This window comes from Theropithecus gelada, chromosome 13, assembly GCF_003255815.1.
Source record: "Theropithecus gelada isolate Dixy chromosome 13, Tgel_1.0, whole genome shotgun sequence".
NCBI lineage: Eukaryota > Metazoa > Chordata > Mammalia > Primates > Cercopithecidae > Theropithecus > Theropithecus gelada.
This window is the reverse complement of record NC_037681.1, coordinates 10742699-10763484: the sequence shown is the minus strand read 5'-3', so window position 1 is coordinate 10763484 and position 20786 is coordinate 10742699. Positions and strand designations below refer to the sequence as shown.

The window sequence follows — 20786 nt, the reverse complement described above, 5'->3', positions numbered from 1 at the left end:
TGTTAAAAATTACTGACAACTTTTGTTCTGATAAGTGCTGAAACTAACAGTTTGCTTGACTGCTCAGTTGAGTATAAGAAGAAAGTTTAATGATGCTTTTTTTTGTTTAATGATGCTTTTCCAATTGTATTTCCCTTTGATCATTTAAAGAAAATCAAAGAAAAACTGCTCTTCATTTCTTCATTTTTGTTTTGGACTTGATAAAAAGGCTCATCCAATGCTGACACACATCATCCAAACTCATCCCAAGAAAGGGGAAAAAAATCACATCAACTTTAATACATGCTGTCATTTTTCTTTTTAAAATTTCTAAAGACTCAACTGCTACTCCAGACAATGTTTTTCGAATACAGTACGTGCAAGAGGAAGGTCCCAGAGCCTGAGGCTCAGCGGCCTTGGGAGTGCCTGAGAGAGAACCTGAGGGCGATAGTGTCCCAAAGGGTGAAGAGAGGTTCTCTCTGGAATCTGACTCAAATAAATGTTTCTATCGTATTCCATTCATTCTTCCTCCCACTTCACCTGGACTAAATTCTGGAAACCTCATAACCTTTGTGACAAAAGCAGCTAAATGACTACACATGACACACCACAGGCTCCACATTCTTATTTTGTGGTGTTTGCATATGGTACTATGTTTTAGGCCCAGAGGATTGTCCTCCTGTTTCGGAATTCTAGCCAACTGATCAATATATGCAGAAGTTAAAGGAAAATGTGAGGCCTGGCCTCAACTTCTATGTAATAAATTTGCAGAAATTCAGACATTCAGAGTTTGAACAAGGAAGATCTTAACACATCGAGGTTGACTCTTCTCCCAATGTTCTATCTGGGTATTACACTCAAAGCGGGGGAAATGCATATGTAGACATTTATTTAGGTTGGTAGAGTTTGGAGAAAACAAACTGAGAATTAATTACTCAATTGAGACAAACTTATTTTAACTATTGACCTTAAGACAAAAAGTACACATACCTTTTTTCTAAATCTCTGATTTTCTCTCTTAGTGGTTCAACCATCTAGAACAATAACAAAAATCAGTTTTAAAGCAAAAACACAGTTCTCAACTCCTTTCACCCCATTCTGATGTTTCAGATAAGGCAAAACAGGTTTTAATTTCTTCTACAAATTAACTTCCGGTTTGAAATTTCGATACACCACTTGCATCACAATGCTAGAATTGAACAGGTAAACTGTCGATTTGAACTCTTACTCCATAAACGCCTCAGTTTCTGAGACAATTAATGTATTTGCTCACCCATCTTACTAGGAAGAATGTAAAAGGTGTTTCAGGTTCATACAAACAGATCAACACTATCCATCTCTTTTTAGGAAGAATCCCCTAAGCATGGCCCACAAAAGCTTAACATCTTGTTTCTGCAATTACTGTGTATATTCATGTTACCAGCTGCAGCACATAGTTGCAGGCTGTTAGTCAACCCACATCCACGTCTGTAGACACTGTGGACTCAGGAAAAAGACAGCAACCCAAGAGCTTCCCAGGACTCCCTTATTTGGCTTCAGATACAAAGTAAGTAACCCCCCATCCTCTCCCCCACAGTCCATGTTACAGTGGTCTGGCTGTATCTATATGTATTTAAATAGGAAGTGCATAACCAAGCATAGGTGCTAGCCTTCAGCTGAGTGGGTGTGCGACATCTCCATCTGTGCATGTGGACGTTCTTTACATTTGTTGGCCTAGCATCCGATTGGTGGCCATTTTTCTTTTCAGCATCTGTGCCAGTGAGAGGATGTTGGTACTCATCTATATCTCCCAAAGGCAATCACTTCCCTTTCTCTAAAAGACGCTTTCCTGAAAAGTCATGTAAAAGTCTAAATCCATTTTGCCTTTGAGGTAGAACTTGTTTTAATAAGTCAAAAATGGACCAACAGTAACAGATTGCATGTCCTCTTAAATAAGGGAGTAATTTTTTGAGACATGGTTTCAGAATCACAGAACAGCATCAAGCTGCCACAATAAGAATGACAGCACAAGCAAAGGAAGCAAAATTGACAAGCGCACAGACAAAATAGATACAAAAATAGAAAAGAGACTAACCTCTTCAATCTTGCTTTCAATTTTTAGTTCACCGTTTTCCTGGATAGACCTGTTAAGTAGAAAGCTATAAAACTGAGATCAACAGAAAGGCTTTGTGACTTCAAGACTGTTTCTGAATAAATTACCCTAACATAACCCAAAGGATGCAGACCACCTCTGTCTCCTGCTCAACTATCAGTCACATGTACAATTCCCTCCAGAAGGGATGCACCAGAGGAAAAGAAGACAACCAAACGGAGGGAATCCCCTTAAATCCATCTATGAACACGCTCAGTATTACCTAATGGATTATTTCCACTAAACTAAACTAATCTCACTGCTATGCTACATCCAACACAGGATTTTAAATTAGAAGCAGGAAGTGTGTCTGTAGGAGTATATGTTTGTGCCTGCTGGGCTTTCCTGGGGATTTCACGCAAAAATGGAGTCTTTTAAGTAAAACCACAGAGCTCCTTTAAATGGGATCTGAGCACCCCACCTAGTCATACACAGCAGCCTTTGTCAGGAGACACACACATGCCCTGGTGGTAGGAATCAAATCGACACTGTCCCACTCATCTTGCAAAACCCAACTCCACATGAAAAGTCTCCTCAGGGCATAGTAACCTTTTACCCTGGTAGACATGTGCAGCCGCATTACATTACAATACCAACCTAATCATCACAACAGTGATTCTCACAACATAACCAAGGGGAGCAAATTTTCCTTTACATGGAAAACTATTAACAGTACCAAATTTGTTTTTTACAATAAATGCTTATTTCTTTCTGCTGATTTTTTTTAAAGGCTATTTTTTCAATTTGGTAAAGAGATAACACAAGGGTTTTATTTTTACAAGAGTGCCTCCTGCCCTGTGAAGCACACACGATGCATACAGGCCTAACGCTGGACTAAATAGGTGGTCTCTGCATCGATATCCACTAACTGGCCCCCTGGGGTCCCGGGCCAGCCATGGCTTCCCGAAGACAGCTCCCTTCTCAAAAGGCTTTGCAAAAGCCCCTCAGTGTTCTTGCTCAAGCCACCCAGAAATACAATTTACATAAGCTAGGGTCAACCCTTTATTATCTACATCAGGAGGGAAGGGAGGGGTGGCTGACCATTGCTTTACTTGTGGGCTTTACTTGGTAATTGTTAAAATCAGCTGAATTCCTTGAGAATACTGACAGGAGAAAAGAAACACCTCAGATATGTGAATAGTAAGAACCCAGTTTTGTTTTTAAAACATACCTTTAATTAAACCATGACATTCATGGTATCTATGTCCCAACTGAAATGTGTCTATAAAATCCAACCACAGTACCCAAGTAATTAAAAACAATTACCTCATATTAACGAAGTTGCCCCAAACAGCTGTAAGAGAAAGAAAAAAAAGAAGTCAATGTTTAAGTCCACAACTTTCAGGGATTCCAATGGATGGAATCTTAAATTTTAACCAATATTTTAAATTTTACAAAGAAAATTAACTTATGTCATGAAGACAACCAAATGCACACTTTGTTTTCAGAACAATTACATCTTACTACAAAATAAGTAAAAACAGGACCGGTAGGTTTTATTCAGGCCAAGTTTGAGAACTGCAACCCAAGAACATTGATCCAAGTAGCCCTGAATACATGCTCCCATCAGCAGCAGTCACAAGTGGGCTTTTAAAGGAAGAGGCAGTTTCTAAGTTACCAAGAATTTACATTAAAATAACATAAGCTACTGATTGGCTATACATTGTTTTTTGTATCAAAATTTCCAGGAAAAAGATAATTGGGTGAGGCAGCTGGGCAGAAACAAAATGCGTTTGAAGAACTGGCCCTGGGCATGGCAGGGCATGACTTTAGTTCCATGCTCACATCGCTGTGGCCTGATAAATTCTGCATACCTCATGGCTCATACTGCTCTGAGCTGTTTTTCTTTTCTATCTATCCCCGTGGTTTTGGAATACCTCTTTTGGGGTCTGGAGTTGGAGAGTGCATGTGAAGCTTTTTTTTTTTTTTCCCAAGTGACAGATCTGCCTACATTACCCAGTCTGGTCTCTAGCGATCCTCCCGCCTCAGCCTCCTGAGTAAGTGGGAATGCAGGCATGCGCCACCACACCTAGCTAAGGATGCATGTGTTTTGATAAACAGTATGTTCTCAACCTTCGTTTGAGGAAGAGCTAGTCACAAAAATCAAATAATCACATGTCTGAAAGAAGTCCTAAAGTTCAGTCTAACCTCTCCCTTGTAATGATGATGAAAGCAAACCCAGAGAAGTTCAACAGTGGCCTGCAGTGCAGCTTAACTCCAACGGGAGTGCATCCTTTCTCAGCACTTACCACGTCTCCCTTCTAGGTGCCTCTAGGCGCCTGGTGGGCAGGCTCTCCTGTGCCCGTATACAGCTGGCCTTCGGTAAATGTGTGTAAGTCAGCCCTGAATCAACGGCAGATGACTTTAAAACGGAATACTGGACCATGAGCACTCACTTTAAGTTACTGAGCAGGCGATTCTTTCTATGGAGGTCTTTTCTGAGGATAAGCAGTCCTAATATTTTGTACATACTCCTATTTGGCCCTCATTTGGCCACTCAGCAGATACTGAAGGCCTTCTAAGTGCCAGGTGCATTTAGGTGCTTCCAGGCGCCGAGGAGGAACAGAGAGAATAAACACAAACGTCCTCGCAGTCTGGGGTTGTTAATTTTGTGAGTTTGGGAAAGCCCTAAGGTTAGGATCTCATCACCCCAGGCATCTTCCCATTGCCATCCTCTTGTGTGTAGTAGGAGTTTAATAGCTACTCATCAAATAGGATGCAGTATACAAACTACACCCCCACAAGAAATTCCCACTGTCAAGAAGGGGAATGTCGCCTATTCCATAAAAGCACATCTCTCTTCAAACAGAGGAGGAAACTTGATTAAAAAAAAAAAAGACAGCAATATATGACCAAATAAATAAAAGTGGCAAGAAAGCAGGGAAAAGGGAGAAATTAAAATACAGCTATTAACTAGAGTCATTATTCATTAAAAAAATAAAAACTGCTTAGGTCAGGGGCATTGGAACCAGAGTAACACCATCTTGAACAGAAGCTGGGTAAAGTGAGGCTGAGACCTACTGGGCTGCATTCCCAGACTGTTAAGGCATTCTAAGTCACAGGATGAGATAGGAAGTCAGCATTAAGACACAGGTCATGCGCCAGGCACGGTGGCTCACACCTGTAATCCCAGCGCTTTGGGAGGCAGAGGAAGGCAGATCACCTGAGGTCAAGAGTTCAAGACCAGCCTGACCAACATGGTGAAACCCCATCTCTACTAAAAATACAAAATTAGCTGGGTGTGGTGGCATGTGCCTGTAATCCCAGCTACTTGGGAGGCTGAGGCAGGAGAATCATTTGAGCCCTGGAAATGGAGGTTACAGTGGGCCAAGACCATGCCATTGCACTCCAGCCTGGGCAACAAGAAAGAAACTCCATCTCAAGAAAAAAAAAAAAAAAAGATACAGGTCATAAAGACCTTGCTGATAAAATAGGTTGCAGTAAAGAAGCTGACTAAACCCCAGCAATACCAAGATGGCCACAAGAGTGACCTCTGGCTGTCCTCGCTGCTACACTCTCACCAGCGCCATGACAGTTTACAAATGCCAAGGCAACGTCAGGAAGTTACCTATATGGTCTAAAAAGAGGAGGTGTGAATAATCCACCCCTTGCTTAGCGTTTCATCAAGAAGTAACCATAAAAATGGGCAACCAGCAGCCCTCAGAACTGCCCTCTCTATAGAGGAGCCATTCTTTTAATCCTTCATTTTCTTAATAAACTTGCTTTCACTTTAAGGACTCACCCTGAATTCTTTCTTGTGCAAGATCCAAGAACCCTCTCTTGGGGTCCGGATCGGGACCCCTTTCCTGTAACACTTACACCTTTGGACCACATGATTTTGTCTTTTTCTTATTCTCAGGAAATCAGTAAACATACAGCAAAAGTGCCCTCACCAATGTCATGGCCTTATTTATAATCACACACACAAAAAAGGAATAAGCCAAAATATCCCACAATTAGAGAACTGCTGTATAAATTGTCATACAGCCATTTGATGAAATCAGAAAGCCATTAAATATGACTATGGAACTACACTGTAACATGATGCAGTTATGACAGTACCAGACGAAAAAATATATATACAGTGTGACTCTCACTTCTATAAAATGCATTGGGGAAAAAAAAAAGACTGTGAAATTTCCAAAATATTGAGTTTAAATGGTGACATGAGTAACTGTTTAATTTTCCTTGTGGTTAAGTGTTTACTTACTTTTAAAAAAGGAGGGAAGAGAATTTAACCCTTACTAAACTCCATGTCCTTGTTGTCCTGTTCTTGCCTCTTTCTAGACACCTGGTGAACACCTGGGTCAGTCCTCAGCTCGGACTCCAGGCACTGCTGCCACCAGAGTCCACAAAGATCACCTGTGAGCCACCAGTTGCCCAACCCATGTGCACTTTTCTTTACTGTGCTATATATCCCAAATAAGTGTACTGTCTCATTTTGGCTGTAGGATTAAGCTGCTTACCAAAGTAGACAAAGTAGTCCCTTTCTTACTGAAAATAGTATTCCATGCTATGGAAGCATCCATTCATTCTCTTATTGCCTTCTGGGTGGGTAGCACCTTTTGGCAGACCTTTCAAATCACTCCATGGTTATTTGCTTTTTCAGTTTTTTCTTTCAAACCTTTTTTTGAGTCAGTTTAAAACGCTGACTTCAGGCTGGTGCGGTGGCTCATGCCTGTAATGCTAGTACTTTGGGAGGCCAAGGCAGGCAGATCGCTTGAGCTCTGGAGTTTGAGGCCGGCCTGTGCAAACTGGTGAAAACCCCATCTCAAAAAATTAGCCAGGGTGGTGGCCCGTGCCTGTAATCCCAGCTACATGGGTGCCGCGGGGAGGCGGCGGTGGGGCCGGGGACTCGGGGGCTCAGGGGCGGGGGGGATGCGGCGCAGAAGCAGAAAGATCACTTGAGCCCAGGAGGTCGAGGTTGCAGTGAGCTGAGACAGCACCACTGCACTCCAGCCTGGGTGACAAAAGTGAGACCCTGTCTTGGGGGAAAAAAAAAAAGTTGATTTCACAGAAATATCTCAATCCTTCTATCCTCAGTTCATTTCAGAGCAGTGAAGACTGCCACCCATCCCAGACACCTTCAGTTTCCTTGACCATGATGTCCTGAGCCCTTTCCTCCTGCCCACTGGTTCTCCTTAATTATCTCTTCCCAGGATCAGCCCTGGCGAATGATGCCCAAGCCACAGCCAAAGCTTTACCACCCTTCATAAATGGGTAAGAATGGATATAAGCAGATAAGGACCAGATTCACTTCTGGGTCTCAGACTTCTTCCACTGACCCTGGAGGCTGGAGACGCACCTGGAGACATACCCTGTCCTCCCCAGCTGCACCTCCTGATTCACACTGCAAAGGAGGCTTCATGAATCCCTTCCTTCCCCACTCAGACCTCCACACTTCCCCACTGAGACCTCCAGAGCAGCCCCCTGCAAGCAGCCCCCTGCATGGGACTCTCCACCCTCCCTAAACCACCTGCTGTCCCCAACCCTTCAGCTCGTCCACAGGTGGTGTCCTGGGCACTTGCACCTCCAAGACTCATCTGAGATTTTATTCTCCAGAAAGCATCTTCAATCATCCCTCCTGCTCCAGGAGACACTGAGGGCCCTGCTGTGTGGCCAAGGCCTGCTACATGTTGTGTTCTAATTGGTACCTTACAGGTGGGTCTCTCTGCAAGATGAGGTGTTTTCATATTTACATTTGCTACACCAGGCATTCGTGGTCCAAGCACTAAAATTAGTTGAATGCATGCCAAGTAATTTTTCCCTTTTCTTATAACAGTTATCCCTTGCTTATTTTTATCTTCAGACGCGATATAACCAATTAATCTTTACAATGTTTTTATGTCAAGTGTTCTGGCCTCCTTTCAAATTATCAAAAGCTCTACCTGCTTTACTTCAGACAGAATCCAATACCCAGCCCAGACCAAAGAACAGACACACACACACACACACACGGCAAAGCAGGACAAACCCCCACATTGCTGCACAGATTCCGAATGGAAAGACACAAGCAATTTCCAACAATTATGGAGCAGTAGTTTTGTGTAGTTTTGTGTAGAGTAGCCTGAAAGGTTGCAGGGCATAGACCTTAAAAGTTAAACATTACTTTAAAGTAATGTTGCTTTTAAGTTTTTGCAACCTGCTTGAGTTATTTTGACCCACCTTACAGTGCTTCAAACAGATCGCTGGGCATTACTAACAGATGCACTCTACAAATATTTGAACTGAATTAAACCCATTTATATAGTACCAGGAATCGATATTAAGAAAAGTAAGTATTTTAATAAAGATACTTATTCAGTTATTGACAAAGGGCTTATAACTGAATTCCCTTACACAGCTTTCAAGATATTTTAATTTTTAATATAAATTTTAAAAATACTTTGTATGTAAACTGAGGCACATCAGCTTCATAGTTCTCATTATGTTGGTATCCAGACTTCAAGCTATGCAGGGAAACCCAGTTCAAGAAAATCTATCTCATAAAAATTTTCATTTAGAGTGAAATATTGAGTGTTTTAAAGGGTATGATTAAAATCAGTGTCCTTTTCCAACAAAGAAAAATTTAAAATACTAACCCAACACTTTCATAATCTCTCTGAGTCTAACTTGATTTCTTAAACAGTCATCAGCTATCATGAGATCAATCCTTTTAGAACACAGTCTCCCAATCTGAAGTTTGTGGGTCTCCACGGATCCCTGAATGGGTTTCAGGGAGACTAGAGGGGAGTCTCATGTGAAAGCACACGTGAAATTGTGTGTTCACAGGTCAAGGTCCGTCAATGAATTCAAGACCCCAAACGAATGAAAAACCACCAATTCAGAATCCATCAAAGCCCAGGATTTTAAGAGGCACATTTGTTTTAGAATAGAGATACAGCCTGAGTCCCTGAATGCCAGGCCACACACAAAGTACAGATTCTTCACCAGGAATCCAGATCTGGGTAGCAATTTCAATGGTCCTATTTCAAGTAATGTTACAAGGCTGGATCAAGCAAAATCACCATTTCCATTTTATACCTGTCCATTTTAAATGGCTACAGTATGCTTTAGCATGTTTTTCTCAGTCATTCCAACCACTATTTTAAACTGGAAAGCATATGTACCTTTACACTAAGTCACAGGAAGGAAGTATGATTTAGGGAGACTGCTCTCCTACCCTACGTTATCTATGTAACACTGTATGTAAGGCATGCCCTTCTTTACAGTATGACATCCTATAAAGCAGCTTGCTGGATGCTCAGTGAAATCAAGGCAGCCCCCGGCTGTGGGGACCTCATGCAGGCTTTGCCTTCCTTCCAACGTTTCCTAAAATCCTTCCTTGCTCATCCATCCCCCATTCATTCAACAAACTCAGTACTTGCAGATGCACAAGTTAAGACCCTGCACACATTGCTTTACTGTCCAGTAGGTGATGTGGGGTCTGTGATGGAAATGTAGCAAGTATAGGGAGGATCCCCAGAGAGGGCATGGAGAAGTCTTCCCAAAGGCCTGGCTGGGTGACAAGCAGTGGGGGAGTCCACCTCAGACTACAGGAAACAGCGTGCCCCCACTTCCTGCAATAAAAGTGGATCAGCCACCACTGGCTAGATGCTGAAGAACTTACCCCTTTATTGAGGCCTAGGCCTTTAGACTGAAGCATGCACAGAGAAAGAAAAGGCATGCCCCAAAATAATAGTAACAGAGGCCATCAGTCACAGGGCAAATGCAGGTCTCTTTTTAAAAATGTTAACATTTATTTCAGTATCTTCTAGGAGCCAAGCAATGTGTGAGGTCCAGTAGCCAAGGTTCCTAATCCACACTGCCTTTTAGCATTGCAAGGGCTCTGCAGGCCCCAACGCTGACGAAGATGGGGTCAGGGGTGGGGCAATGTGGATCTGATTCTCCAGTCTCAACCGATAAAATCCAGGACCTTCCAGGCCACAGGTCTGTACTTCAGACCTGCTGAATCAGAATCTCTGCAGAGGCCTCCAGCAGCTGTATTTTTTAAGTACCCCAGGTGACTGTGACCCCTGGCGAGGGAAGAGGACCTCTACCCTAAGGGATCTGGGGACCTGCTGCCACCACCTATTGCCCACCTCTCTGAATGTTCAGAGTCCAGGCTCAGGCCATCCACCTCATCATTCCTCAGACTTGCCCCACCTGCCTGCCTCAGGGCCTTTGCACTTACACTTCTCCCAACTGCCTCTTCACCTTTCCCCCTTCCTCCCTTCCTCTCTCAGTTCATCCAAGGGCTCAGCTCAAAAGTTACCTTATCAAAGAGGTCTTCTGACCAATCTATCTGTAAGAGCACCCCCACCAACAGCCCACTTAGCCTTTCTTTTTCTTCACAGCACTTATCACCAGCCAATACACCTATTTATCTACGTCTATGTTTATTGCCTGTTTGTGCCCAACAAAAAAATGTAAGCTCCACAGGAGCACCCATTTTGGTTTGTTCAGTGCTGTTATCCAGGGTACTGAGACAGATGAACATAACATGTACTCACTCAATATTTGCTGAAAGAATGACTACAAAGCTCCCCCAAATGACTGGGAATTGCTACTCTAGGGCAGCAGTCGGAAAACTGTAGGCTGGGTGTGGTGGCTGATGCCTGTAATCCCAGCACTTCGGGAGTGTGGACTGCTTTAGCCCAGGAGTTTGAGACCAGCATGAGCAACACGGTGAAATCCTGTCTCTCCAAAAAAAAATACAGAAATTAGTTGGGCATGGTGGCACACACCTGTGGTCCCAGCGACTCAGGAAGCTGAGGTGGGAGAATCGCCCAGGAGACTGAGGCTGCAGTGAGCCATAATCACACCACTGCATCCCAGCCTAGGCAACAAAGTGAGACCATGTCTCAAAAAAAAAAAAAAAAAAAAAAAAAAATTAAAACCCCACAAAACTCTATTAAAAGAGCCAGAATAGCAAATATTGGTTTTGTGGGACATCTCCGTCCCAGCTACTCAACTCTACCACTGGAGCGTGAGCACAGCCAAGGATAATTTGTAAAAGCATGGCTGTGCTCCCACACAACTGTACTGAAGGACACAGAAGTTTGCATTTGATGTAATTTTCAGGTGCTGTGAGCTAGTCTTCTTTTTGACTTTTTTCAGCCATTTAAAACCCGTGAAAACTTTCCAGCTCTTGGGTCTCACAAAAACTAGCAGTGGGCTGGATATGGCCCACGGGCCACAGTTCGCTGACCTTTGCTCTAAGGGATACCAGAAGGACTAGGGTGATTCCAGTCCAGGGAGTTCTTGTCCTCGAAGGAAAATGACCAGCAGCCACCTATATACAAAGCACGGTGGAGAAGTAAAGGCTGCAGTCACCCAAGTCCTGGGGAGTAGCGTGAAGATGCCTGTGGGCCACATACTCATAAATGGGAAGATTCCCGGAGGGAGAAGGAGATTCTTGTGGAGGAAGAGGGAGGGGCGGAGGCAGCAATGCCAGCAGAGGCCTCTGGGGAAGGGAAGATGCAGCAACAAGGTCAAGATGGGCAGGACAGTTGTTTTCCTAACAAGCCCCAGGAGATTCTGTTTATGAACCAAATATGGGCACTGTTGTGTTTTATATCATTCCCACCGTTGTGTTTTATATTATTCCAAGAAAGCTGGGCTCCGGACAGGAGGCAACGAACAGCTGTTCGGAGCATGAGAGACAGTGAGGTGCTGTAGCCTGAGCGAATCTGGAAGCAGAGGTGTGAGAGACAAATGGGTGAGGGAAGGGTTGAACACAGAGTAAGTAAATAATGCAGAGGGCAGAGCCCACAGGTCCTGAGGGTGAGGACAGTAATGTCACAAGATAAGAGCACCTGAGGCAGACAGCTGGGGCAGGGGAGGATGGTCTGAGATAAGCACACGCTTAGCTCAGGGCATCCTGTAGCAACCCACATGAAGATGTCTCACAGGCAAACAGAACCTGAGGCCCGGGGCTTGAAGGCCCGCACCAGCCAGAGGCGCAACCCAGGGCCTGTGTGGGGTGCACATGGTGAGAGGCCACAGCCCTGGGGAGGGCCTTGTAACAGAACCAAGGCACGTGCCCAGTAAGAGTGGCAATGCTGGCATCACTGCTGCTTACTGAGCACCTACTCCACATGGGCCTTTTATGTTGGTTCTAATCACAAAGTCATGGTATCGCCACCATCCCACAGCGGAAGACAGGCCCCAAGAGGTAGCCTGTGACTTGCTCGAGGCCACACAGCTAGCGCCCACCCACCCCGGGCCACCCTTCCAAAAGTGAGGCCTCAGTCCAAGGCCTGCATGATCTGTCAAGGGCTCCAGATTCCTTCCCATCTGCACGGAATAAAGGCGCCTTGTTCATTTCCAAACACATCCCCTAAGCTAATCCCCCCATCCTCGATGCCACGTGGCACATGCTCAAACAAAAACTGAGTGACATCAACCTCCATGAAATCCTCAGCGGGGCAGTGAAGCCTCCTGGAATGTGAAAGATGCCCCCCATTTCAGGAGAACGAATAGTGATTTCCAACCTTCCAGTGCTCAGAGCAGGAACACTTTAATTTAGAGAGGCATTCAAAATGGAAATCTTGTACAAACAGAGGGCACCTTGAGCACACTGAAAGTATTATTGGCAGAGAAAGTTCCAGAATGCTGCTGCTGCATGCATTCCGATGCTGGACTGTTTGCTGTTCCTCTCAAGTTTTTCTGAACATGTGAGCTGTATCAAAAAGCCTCATCTGAGTTGTAAAACAGCTTGTCTGCCAAGTGCTTGCAGCAAAGCGACATGGAATCTTTATACCCAAAGGGAGACTCCAAAGTGACACTTTTAAAACCTGTCCAAAAATTATCTGGCACACCTTGCATGGGGGGACAGGAGGAGTGTCTCTATGTCCTTCTTTTAAGTCTGGGGGTCTTGGGCTGCTTGGACCACAGGGAAGAGCAGAAGATACACTATATGATGTCTTTAGATGGTCACAGATGGCCAGTGCTTCCGCCACATTTGCTGAGACACTCAGTCTCAGAGCCCTGAACCACCATGCATGAAGTCTGACCACCCGAGGCTGGACAGGTTGCCTGTGGGCACCCTAACAGTCAAGCCTGAGTCTGTCCTCAAGGTCAAGACCTGCCAGTGAAGAAGCCGCCTGCAAATGGATGTTCTAACCTGGGTGTGGTCCCAGGCATCACGAAACGAAGAAGAGCCATCCCCATCTCAAATTTCTGACCCATCAAACCCATGGGTATAAATACAACGGTAACTGTTTTCTGCCACTATGTTTTAAAGTGGTTGGTTAAGCAGTGAAACATAACCACAACCAAAACAGAGCTGGACCTGTCACCACCTTTAATCTATTGATGCTCATATGCCCAGGTCACAGCCCTCAAATCAAGCCAAATATAGGGCTAAACCCCTCCTCACCCACAGCATACCCTACCAAGCGTATCTGCCCCCTCCTCCAGTCAAAAGCACAGCTTTGCATGGAGACTGGTCCACCTGGGTAGAAGTCAAGCGCCAAGTCTGAATCTTCGGAAAATTCTGATCCTGATCCCCCCAACCCAGGCTGCTCCCCACCTGACTGTAGTCCTCCCACCTCCCATCTGAACAAAACAAGTGTACATAGGAAAGATGCATCCTTACTCACCTCCGAAGAACCCCAATCATCCTAGCTCTCCGGAAAAGGGCAAATCTTTGACTTGCCTTGGATAAATCCTGAGGTGGCACAACTGAAATGTTTTCTTAAAGCAGGTAAGAATATGCATCATTCTTCTATGAAGAAAAGCATTCAAAGTTTGTCTTAAGCTGACCAGAAGGTTCAAATGAGAAGATACTGCTCTGTGTTGAATTCTTCGAGTAAGAAAGGGGGATGTGTCCCTGGGCTGAGGGGGCTTCGCAGTTGCTAGTTCCTACCAAAAGAATAAGGTGCTCAAAGGTCAGGCATCATGACAGGCCAAAGAGCGGCAGTTGCCGAACAGGAAACCATGCCTACTCCTGAGCCTGAAGGAGCCTTAGCTCTAAACTTCCTGAAGCATGTCCAGACTTGAGTAGCCTTTGCCGCCGCCGCCGCCCTCAGCCTTCCAGGCCTGCGCTCATCCTAAGTGGTTACACAGGATGAAAAGTGGCCCAAATAAAAAGGCAATGTGGGGTACCTGAGCAGGCTCTAGCAACTGGCATGCTCCAAGCCTAAAGCAGAGGGCCCTGCTCTCAGCCCTCCAGGAAGCCAGAACTCCAATTAGCTGCCTCCAGAAGCAGGCAAAAGAGCAGCCTTTCGCAATCCCAGATGGTAGGCTCTGAAATTCGGCTATAAAACCCCTGTTTGTGACGCACACCTTCCCATAGGCTTACCTAATAAAATCCTACCAATATGCCCAGGGGAAAAAATCTGCCCCAAGATATCACTTTTTTTAAAAGGTGGTTAAAAGTATGGGTTTTGCAGATGATATCTGCACCTTTTAAAAGTCTTTGCACATAAAATGTCAACGTTAAGTAAAAAGGACAACTTAGAGGATAACACATACAGCAGGGTCAATGTTTTTGCTTTTTAATGCTACATTTTTTTTTTTTTTTTTTTTTTGAGATGCAGTCTCACTCTCTGTTACCCAGGCTGGAACGAAGTGGCACGATCCGGTTTGCTGTAACCTCCACTGCCCGGGTTCAAGCGATTCTCCTGTCTCAGCCTCCTGAGTAGCTGGGATTACAGGTGCGCACTACCACACCTGGCTAATTTTTGTATTTTTAGTAGAGACGGGATTTCACCATGTTGGTCAGGCTGGTCTTGAACTCCAGACCTCAGGTGATCCACCTGCTTCGGCCTCCCAAAGTGATGGGATTATAGACGTAAGCCACCAAGCCTGGTCTAGCTACATGCATTTTTAAAGCTATACATGTATATATTTGTTTATTTTAGAATAAAATACCTGGATAAAAGAAACTCACTTCCATAGGGAATCCTCTAAGGGAGAACAGCACAAAGGCCTGTTCAAACCAGAGCTATGCAAGGTGTGTTCCTGAACCGCACCAGCAGCCTCATCTGAGAACTTGCTGGAGATATGGATTCTCAGGTCCCATGCAGGGCTCCTGTCTGAATATTTGTGTCTCCTTCAAATTCATATGTTGAAATTCTAACCCCCAATATATTGGCATTCCAAGGTGAGGATTGTGGGTGGTGACTGAGTTGGGAAAGCAGAGCTCTCATGAGTGGGCTCAGTGCCCTCTTAAGAGGGACCCCGGAGAGTGCCCTCACCCCTTTGCCATGTGAGGACACTGTGAGAAGGTACCATCTATGAACCAGGGAGTGGGCCCTCACCAGACACTGAATCTGCTGGGGCCTTCATCTTGGACTTCCCAGCCTCCAGAACTGTGGGAAATAAATTTCTGTTGTTTACAAGCCACCCAGTCTGTGGCATTTTGTTATTGCAGCCTGGAGTAGGACAGCTGTCAAAGCAGACACTCTGGGGTGTGGCCCGGCCATCTGGCCTTAGCAAGGCTCCAGGTGATGCTGATATGGCCCAAATCTGAGACCCTCTGCTCTGGTCACTCACCTGTGTTCTCACTTGCTCAGTTCGTCTTAAGACATTCCACATTTTAGTAAGACAAACAACAGAGTCAAATGTCAGAAGAACTCCTCTGCATGCACCTCCTCTGTCTCAGGCGCTACTGAATTCTAGATGCCCCTTCTCCCTCTTCACTGCTCTTCCATCATGGTTGGCAGATGCTGACAATGTGTTCTTCCACGTGTCCCCCATCTCTGTGCCCGCCGCGTGGGGGCCCTGGCCACTGCATCACCAGGCCGCCTCCTTCCGGGCCCTTCTGTCTATGCCATCCCATGTGGCACTTCTCCCTTCTTTACACGGTTTGTCCAAAAAGTCTTTGTCCTTTTCCTGCTCAAGATTTCTGAGTTCTCCAGAACAATCTGGTTACCTGCTTCCAATTATCAGTCTTGAGCATGCACCCCACATATACGTATATGTACCACTATATTAAGTTCATTATAACAGAAATAAACAATGTACAAGGACAAGGCAAGAAGTATGTGTGTCTATACAAGTATGTGTGTGTATATACATACGTGTGTGTATATATACAAATATGTGTATGTATACATATACAAGTGTGTGTATGTGTGTGTAAATATATACAAGTGGGTGTATGTGTATGTATATATGTGTGTATACATGTGTGTATATGTACATGTGTGCCTATGTGTCTGTGTGTGTGTATGTGTGTGTGTGTGTGTGTATATATAGCAGCTCCACAATCTCTTTTACAATATTCCACGTGGAGTAGAATACCCCCTAGTGGATGCCTGGCACTGGCCCCCACACCCAGCCCCCTTGCCCCTGCCCTATGTCCACTCCTCCATCACCTGTGGCAAGCTGGGCAGTGTAGTTCTGAGCACACCCAGTGCCCCCCAGCCTTCCTGAACCACAGAATGCCTTCCAGCTTCTTTTATCACACTCGTACTTCTTGACCAAGAAATAATCAGTGTCTGATCATTAATGGGCCTTTTTTCTAACGGATGGCAGGGCTGTGCTGATAAAGTTCGCTCAGGACCAGGTCCCTGTGGGCTGGACTGGGCACAGCTTGGGAGCAGGGCTTCATGTTACCTTTGCTCTGTGCAGCAAAGCCCTGCACGGTCACTGGTGTCTGGCTCTCTCCTCATCCCAAGGGCGCCCAGTCTCCCTCTCTGGCTCCGTCATGCATCAGGCACAGGCACTATGACATAAATCTACCAGAGTTCTGTGCAACCATGGATTCATGAGGTAGATCTCTACATTGAAAGATTTCCTCCATCGCTGGGCGCGGTGGCTCATGCCTGTAATCCCAGCACTTTGGGATGCTGAGGCGGGCAGATCACAAGGTCAGGGGTTCCAGACCAGCTTGGCCAATATGGTAAACCCCATCTCTACTAAAAGAATACCAAAATTAGCCAAGCATGATGGCATGCACCTATAATCCCAGCTACTCTGGAGGCTGAGGCAGGAGAATCACTTGAACCCAGGAGGCAGAGGTTGCAGTGAACTGAGATCACACCACTGCACTCCAGCCTAGGCAACAGAGCGAGACTCCGTCTCAAAAAAAGAAAGATTTCCTCCACATATAAAGTAAAAAAGCAAAGCACAGAAAAATCAAGGGCATAAAACCATTTACATTTTAAAAGCACTTAAGACATTCTAACCTACGGGAAGGTGAACAGGATTAGCTGGAAGGGAGCAATGCATTCCATATACTTCCAGACTGATGGTTAAAATTATGAATTAAAACTAAGCCCCAGAAATATATGTAAAATATCAATGACCCTTGCATCTCACTATCCAAATTATAAACCACCCTTAACCACCAAGTACCTTCCCAGGTTCTCCACCTCACCTTAGGTTTTGGCCGCAAAAATACTACAGAGAGAAAGCTCTGCAATAGATACTTCAGTAACAACTATGTGACTAATTCTTGGAACTGGAAATAAGATACACTATCTGCACATCTCCACCTGAGAAAATCAAGTACCTTCTGTCACTGGAAGCAGGACACCAATCAACTTGGAAACATGTGGCACTCACTCACACGTTTCACTCAAGGTTCTAGTCCAGTGTCACCATTTAACAAGCACAAAACACCTCTTCATCCGAAATGCCAGAGGATAGCATCAAATTTGGGGAGCAGAATAGGGAGGCACAAATAGAAAGAAAATTTCCAGACCACTTCTGATCTCCAGAAAGCAAAAATGGACTTTGATCCTGCAAATTCCTACAGACAAATATCAAATGATAAGAAGTGGATTCTCCTTCTTTCTCTCCTCCCAACTTCGCAAATATCAATGACGCCTGGTGTGGCATGGTAGAAAATGTTGCCATGCTATTTCTTTTGCCTTTTTCTACTTAAAGAGATGTAGGGTCCACCTACAGAAATGTGACAATATTTTACCTCAAACGATAACAAAGGAAAATGAAATATACTTACCCTAAGGTTACCAAATGAATGAATCTCCTTAGTTTTTGATGGAATGAACAGATTCATTAAAGAAAAAGAGGAAAACCAAGGGGAGGGAAACCCTCCTAGCTCATGGGGGCATCCCACAGAGTGCTGCAGAGTGGTCACTGGAGTTTCGCCCCTCCCATGCCCGTGACCAGTGAGGCTAAGCATCAGGGCCCTCATCCTTACAGGCACATCCCGCAGCAGCCCTGTACTCTTCTTCCTCCTGCCAATCACGTCCCTGGCTCGGGGCAGGGCTCTGGAACCTCACCATTAAATGCCAACGCCTCTCTGAAAACTGCTGACTGGCCCCAGCTCCCAGCACACGCTCCCTTCTCAGTAGGCTCCAGCCAGCACCACAGATTAGGTTTGAGAATAACCGTGGATGAAACTATTTTTAGAATGCCTAAGGCAAAGAAAGCTGGGGCAAGTGGGGCATGGTAGCACAACCTGTAGTTCCAGCACTTTAGGAGGTCCAGGCGGGAGCATCGCCTGAGCGGAGGAGTTCGAGACCACCCTGGGCAACATGGTGAAACCCTGTCTCCACTAAAATACAAAAAACTAGCCGGGCATGGTGGCGTGCGCCTGTAGTCCCAGCTACTCGGGAGACTGACGCACCAGAAACACTTGAGCCCAGGAGGGCAGGCTGCAGTGAGCCGATACGGTGCCACTGCACTCCAGCTCGGGCTACAGAGTAAGACTCCGTCTCCAAAAACAACAACAACAACAACAACAACAAAAACAATCATACTAGTTAGAAAGAAAAAGTAAAAGTAAATTCAGACTTCTCACCACCACTTTTAGGCAGAACTACTATGATCTAAGAAACCCAGGACTGCTAGTGCTAGGATCCGACATAACATGTAAAGCTCTATTATTTCTTTCAGAAAGTAGGGCACTTTCTAAACGTTAAGAACAAGATGGGAAAAATGTAGACAACTTAAGCACTCATACAAAAGGCAAAGGATAAATTTTTTCAAAGATGGATTATGACTTCAGGGCTCTTTATTGCTTACTGTTAAAAAGTTTTGTTAGTAATATATTTGATACTTGATCTTGATGTAGAATGAATGCTAAAGAGAAACTTGATGGAAATACACTTCGCAAAAGAAAGAAATTACAAAACTTTCCTGAGGGCCAAAAGAAAGGTCTGTCTAAAGCAGGGATGTCCAATCTTTTGGATTCCTCAGGCCACACTGGAAAAATAATTGTCTTGGGCCCCACGTAACAATAATAATAGCTGATGAGCAAAAAAAGCAAAAAAAAAAAAAAAAAAAAAAACACCTCATAATGTTTTAAGAATGTTTATGAATTTGTCCTGGGCCACATGCAGCCCGCGGGCCGCCGCTTGAACAAGCTCGGCAAAGAAAAGCTAGGTGCTATTTCTGGATGGGAAGGCAATTTAATATGCAGAAATTAAGAGGTTTGGGATTTTTCTCTTCTTTGCACTTCATTCTCTAGCTTTTCCACATTGAGCACCTTGTTTTCTTATTTCTCCTGTATTTTGTCATTTTCAAATGGGAATTTAAAAAATTTTAATAATGGTTTTAAGTGAGCCTTTTCATTTTGTGTTCAAAAGGGGCAGAGAGAGAAAGGTGAGGGAGGGAATCTAGGAGGAAACCACAGCACCCATGGGCATGACCCTCAGCTACCGCAGCTACGCCCCAACCCAGAGGGTTGTCAGTGCTCTGGGCTCATTCTCTGTGCCTCAGTTTCCCCCTCTATGAAATGGAGAGACATCTCCCTTCTTCACACCTCACTGCAGGATAGTTGGGTGCCACTTCTCCTGCCCAAAGTGAGGGCTGCATTTCAGCATCTGCACTGGTGGGTGGCGGTGGGGTGGGAATGCAGGTAAGGTGAAGCCTAAGGAGGGCAGAGAGCGTCTCCATTGGGGTAGTGGGGTCCTCTCACTGTATTAAGAACCTAGCATAGAAATTCTGTTTTTTAAATAACTAGGATGCATTGGGGTAAGGAAGCAGGGAATCAGAATTAAATTGCACAGAACAGCAAAAGAAACCTAAAGGAAAAAAAGAAAAAGATCCTGATTTGGCAGTATATGAGTTTTGCTGAGAAGCCCTGTTTATGAGGACCTGTTATTCACAGCTAATGGCCATTTCCACCAGAGCCATCATGAGGCCCCTTGATGAGTGTCAGAACAACTTGGTTCTTTCCCTTGGTTACAACCAAGCCATCCTACACCACCAATGTTCTGTTGCTGATAAAACCCAGCTGCCTGCTCATGTCTTTTTTTCAAAAAAAAAAAAAAAAAAAAATAGCAAGGTCACCCCAGTATATCGTCAACCAAATTCTAACTTAGAACCAGCATGCTTTGCTTTCAATTTCTAAAAATACTATAAAAAATTCAAAGATACTAAGAATAACATTCCAAGATCTCACCACCCTAACAAAATTGTTTTCCTTTTCTAGCACATCCAGACTCCCTCTAAAAAGACTGCTTTGAAGTTCAAATGTTTTCTGCTGTTGCTTTATTTCACTTACTTATTTTGGTTACAGCAACTCTAAAAAGCTTAACCAAAAAGAAACTGATGGATTAACTCCAAATTCACTCTTGGCCCTTCTAAAAGCAGGGCAATGAGGAAACCCTCGGCCCCCCTCAGTGGAGAAGTTCCCACTTGCTGGCGGTCACTGCCCTTCCTGCCTGGAAAGAGTCCCTGTATGTTGCAGGTTACTTTACAACACCTTTTCTCCCTTGAGGCTCATCAGCTGAAGCTACCATCTCTTTAGAGAAATTCCCTCAATTCCTCA

General features: G+C 44.7%; 1 protein-coding gene across 3 annotated transcripts in view; it reads right to left on the bottom strand.

The window, feature by feature from the left end:
- The window catches only part of UXS1 (UDP-glucuronate decarboxylase 1), a 95163-nt gene that overhangs the window by 63795 nt on the left and 10582 nt on the right, over positions 1-20786 (bottom strand). Inside the window, exons 2-4 of one of the 3 annotated variants that reach the window (XM_025353809.1) lie at positions 3377-3404; positions 2054-2102; positions 970-1013 (exon numbers count right to left, since the gene is read on the bottom strand). In XM_025353809.1, coding sequence (XP_025209594.1) covers positions 970-1013; positions 2054-2102; positions 3377-3404 — 121 coding nt within the window. Of the gene's footprint in view, positions 1-969; positions 1014-2053; positions 2118-3376; positions 3405-20786 lie in introns of all 3 variants that reach the window. The other 2 variants (XM_025353808.1, XM_025353810.1) reach the window with 2 other exon arrangements.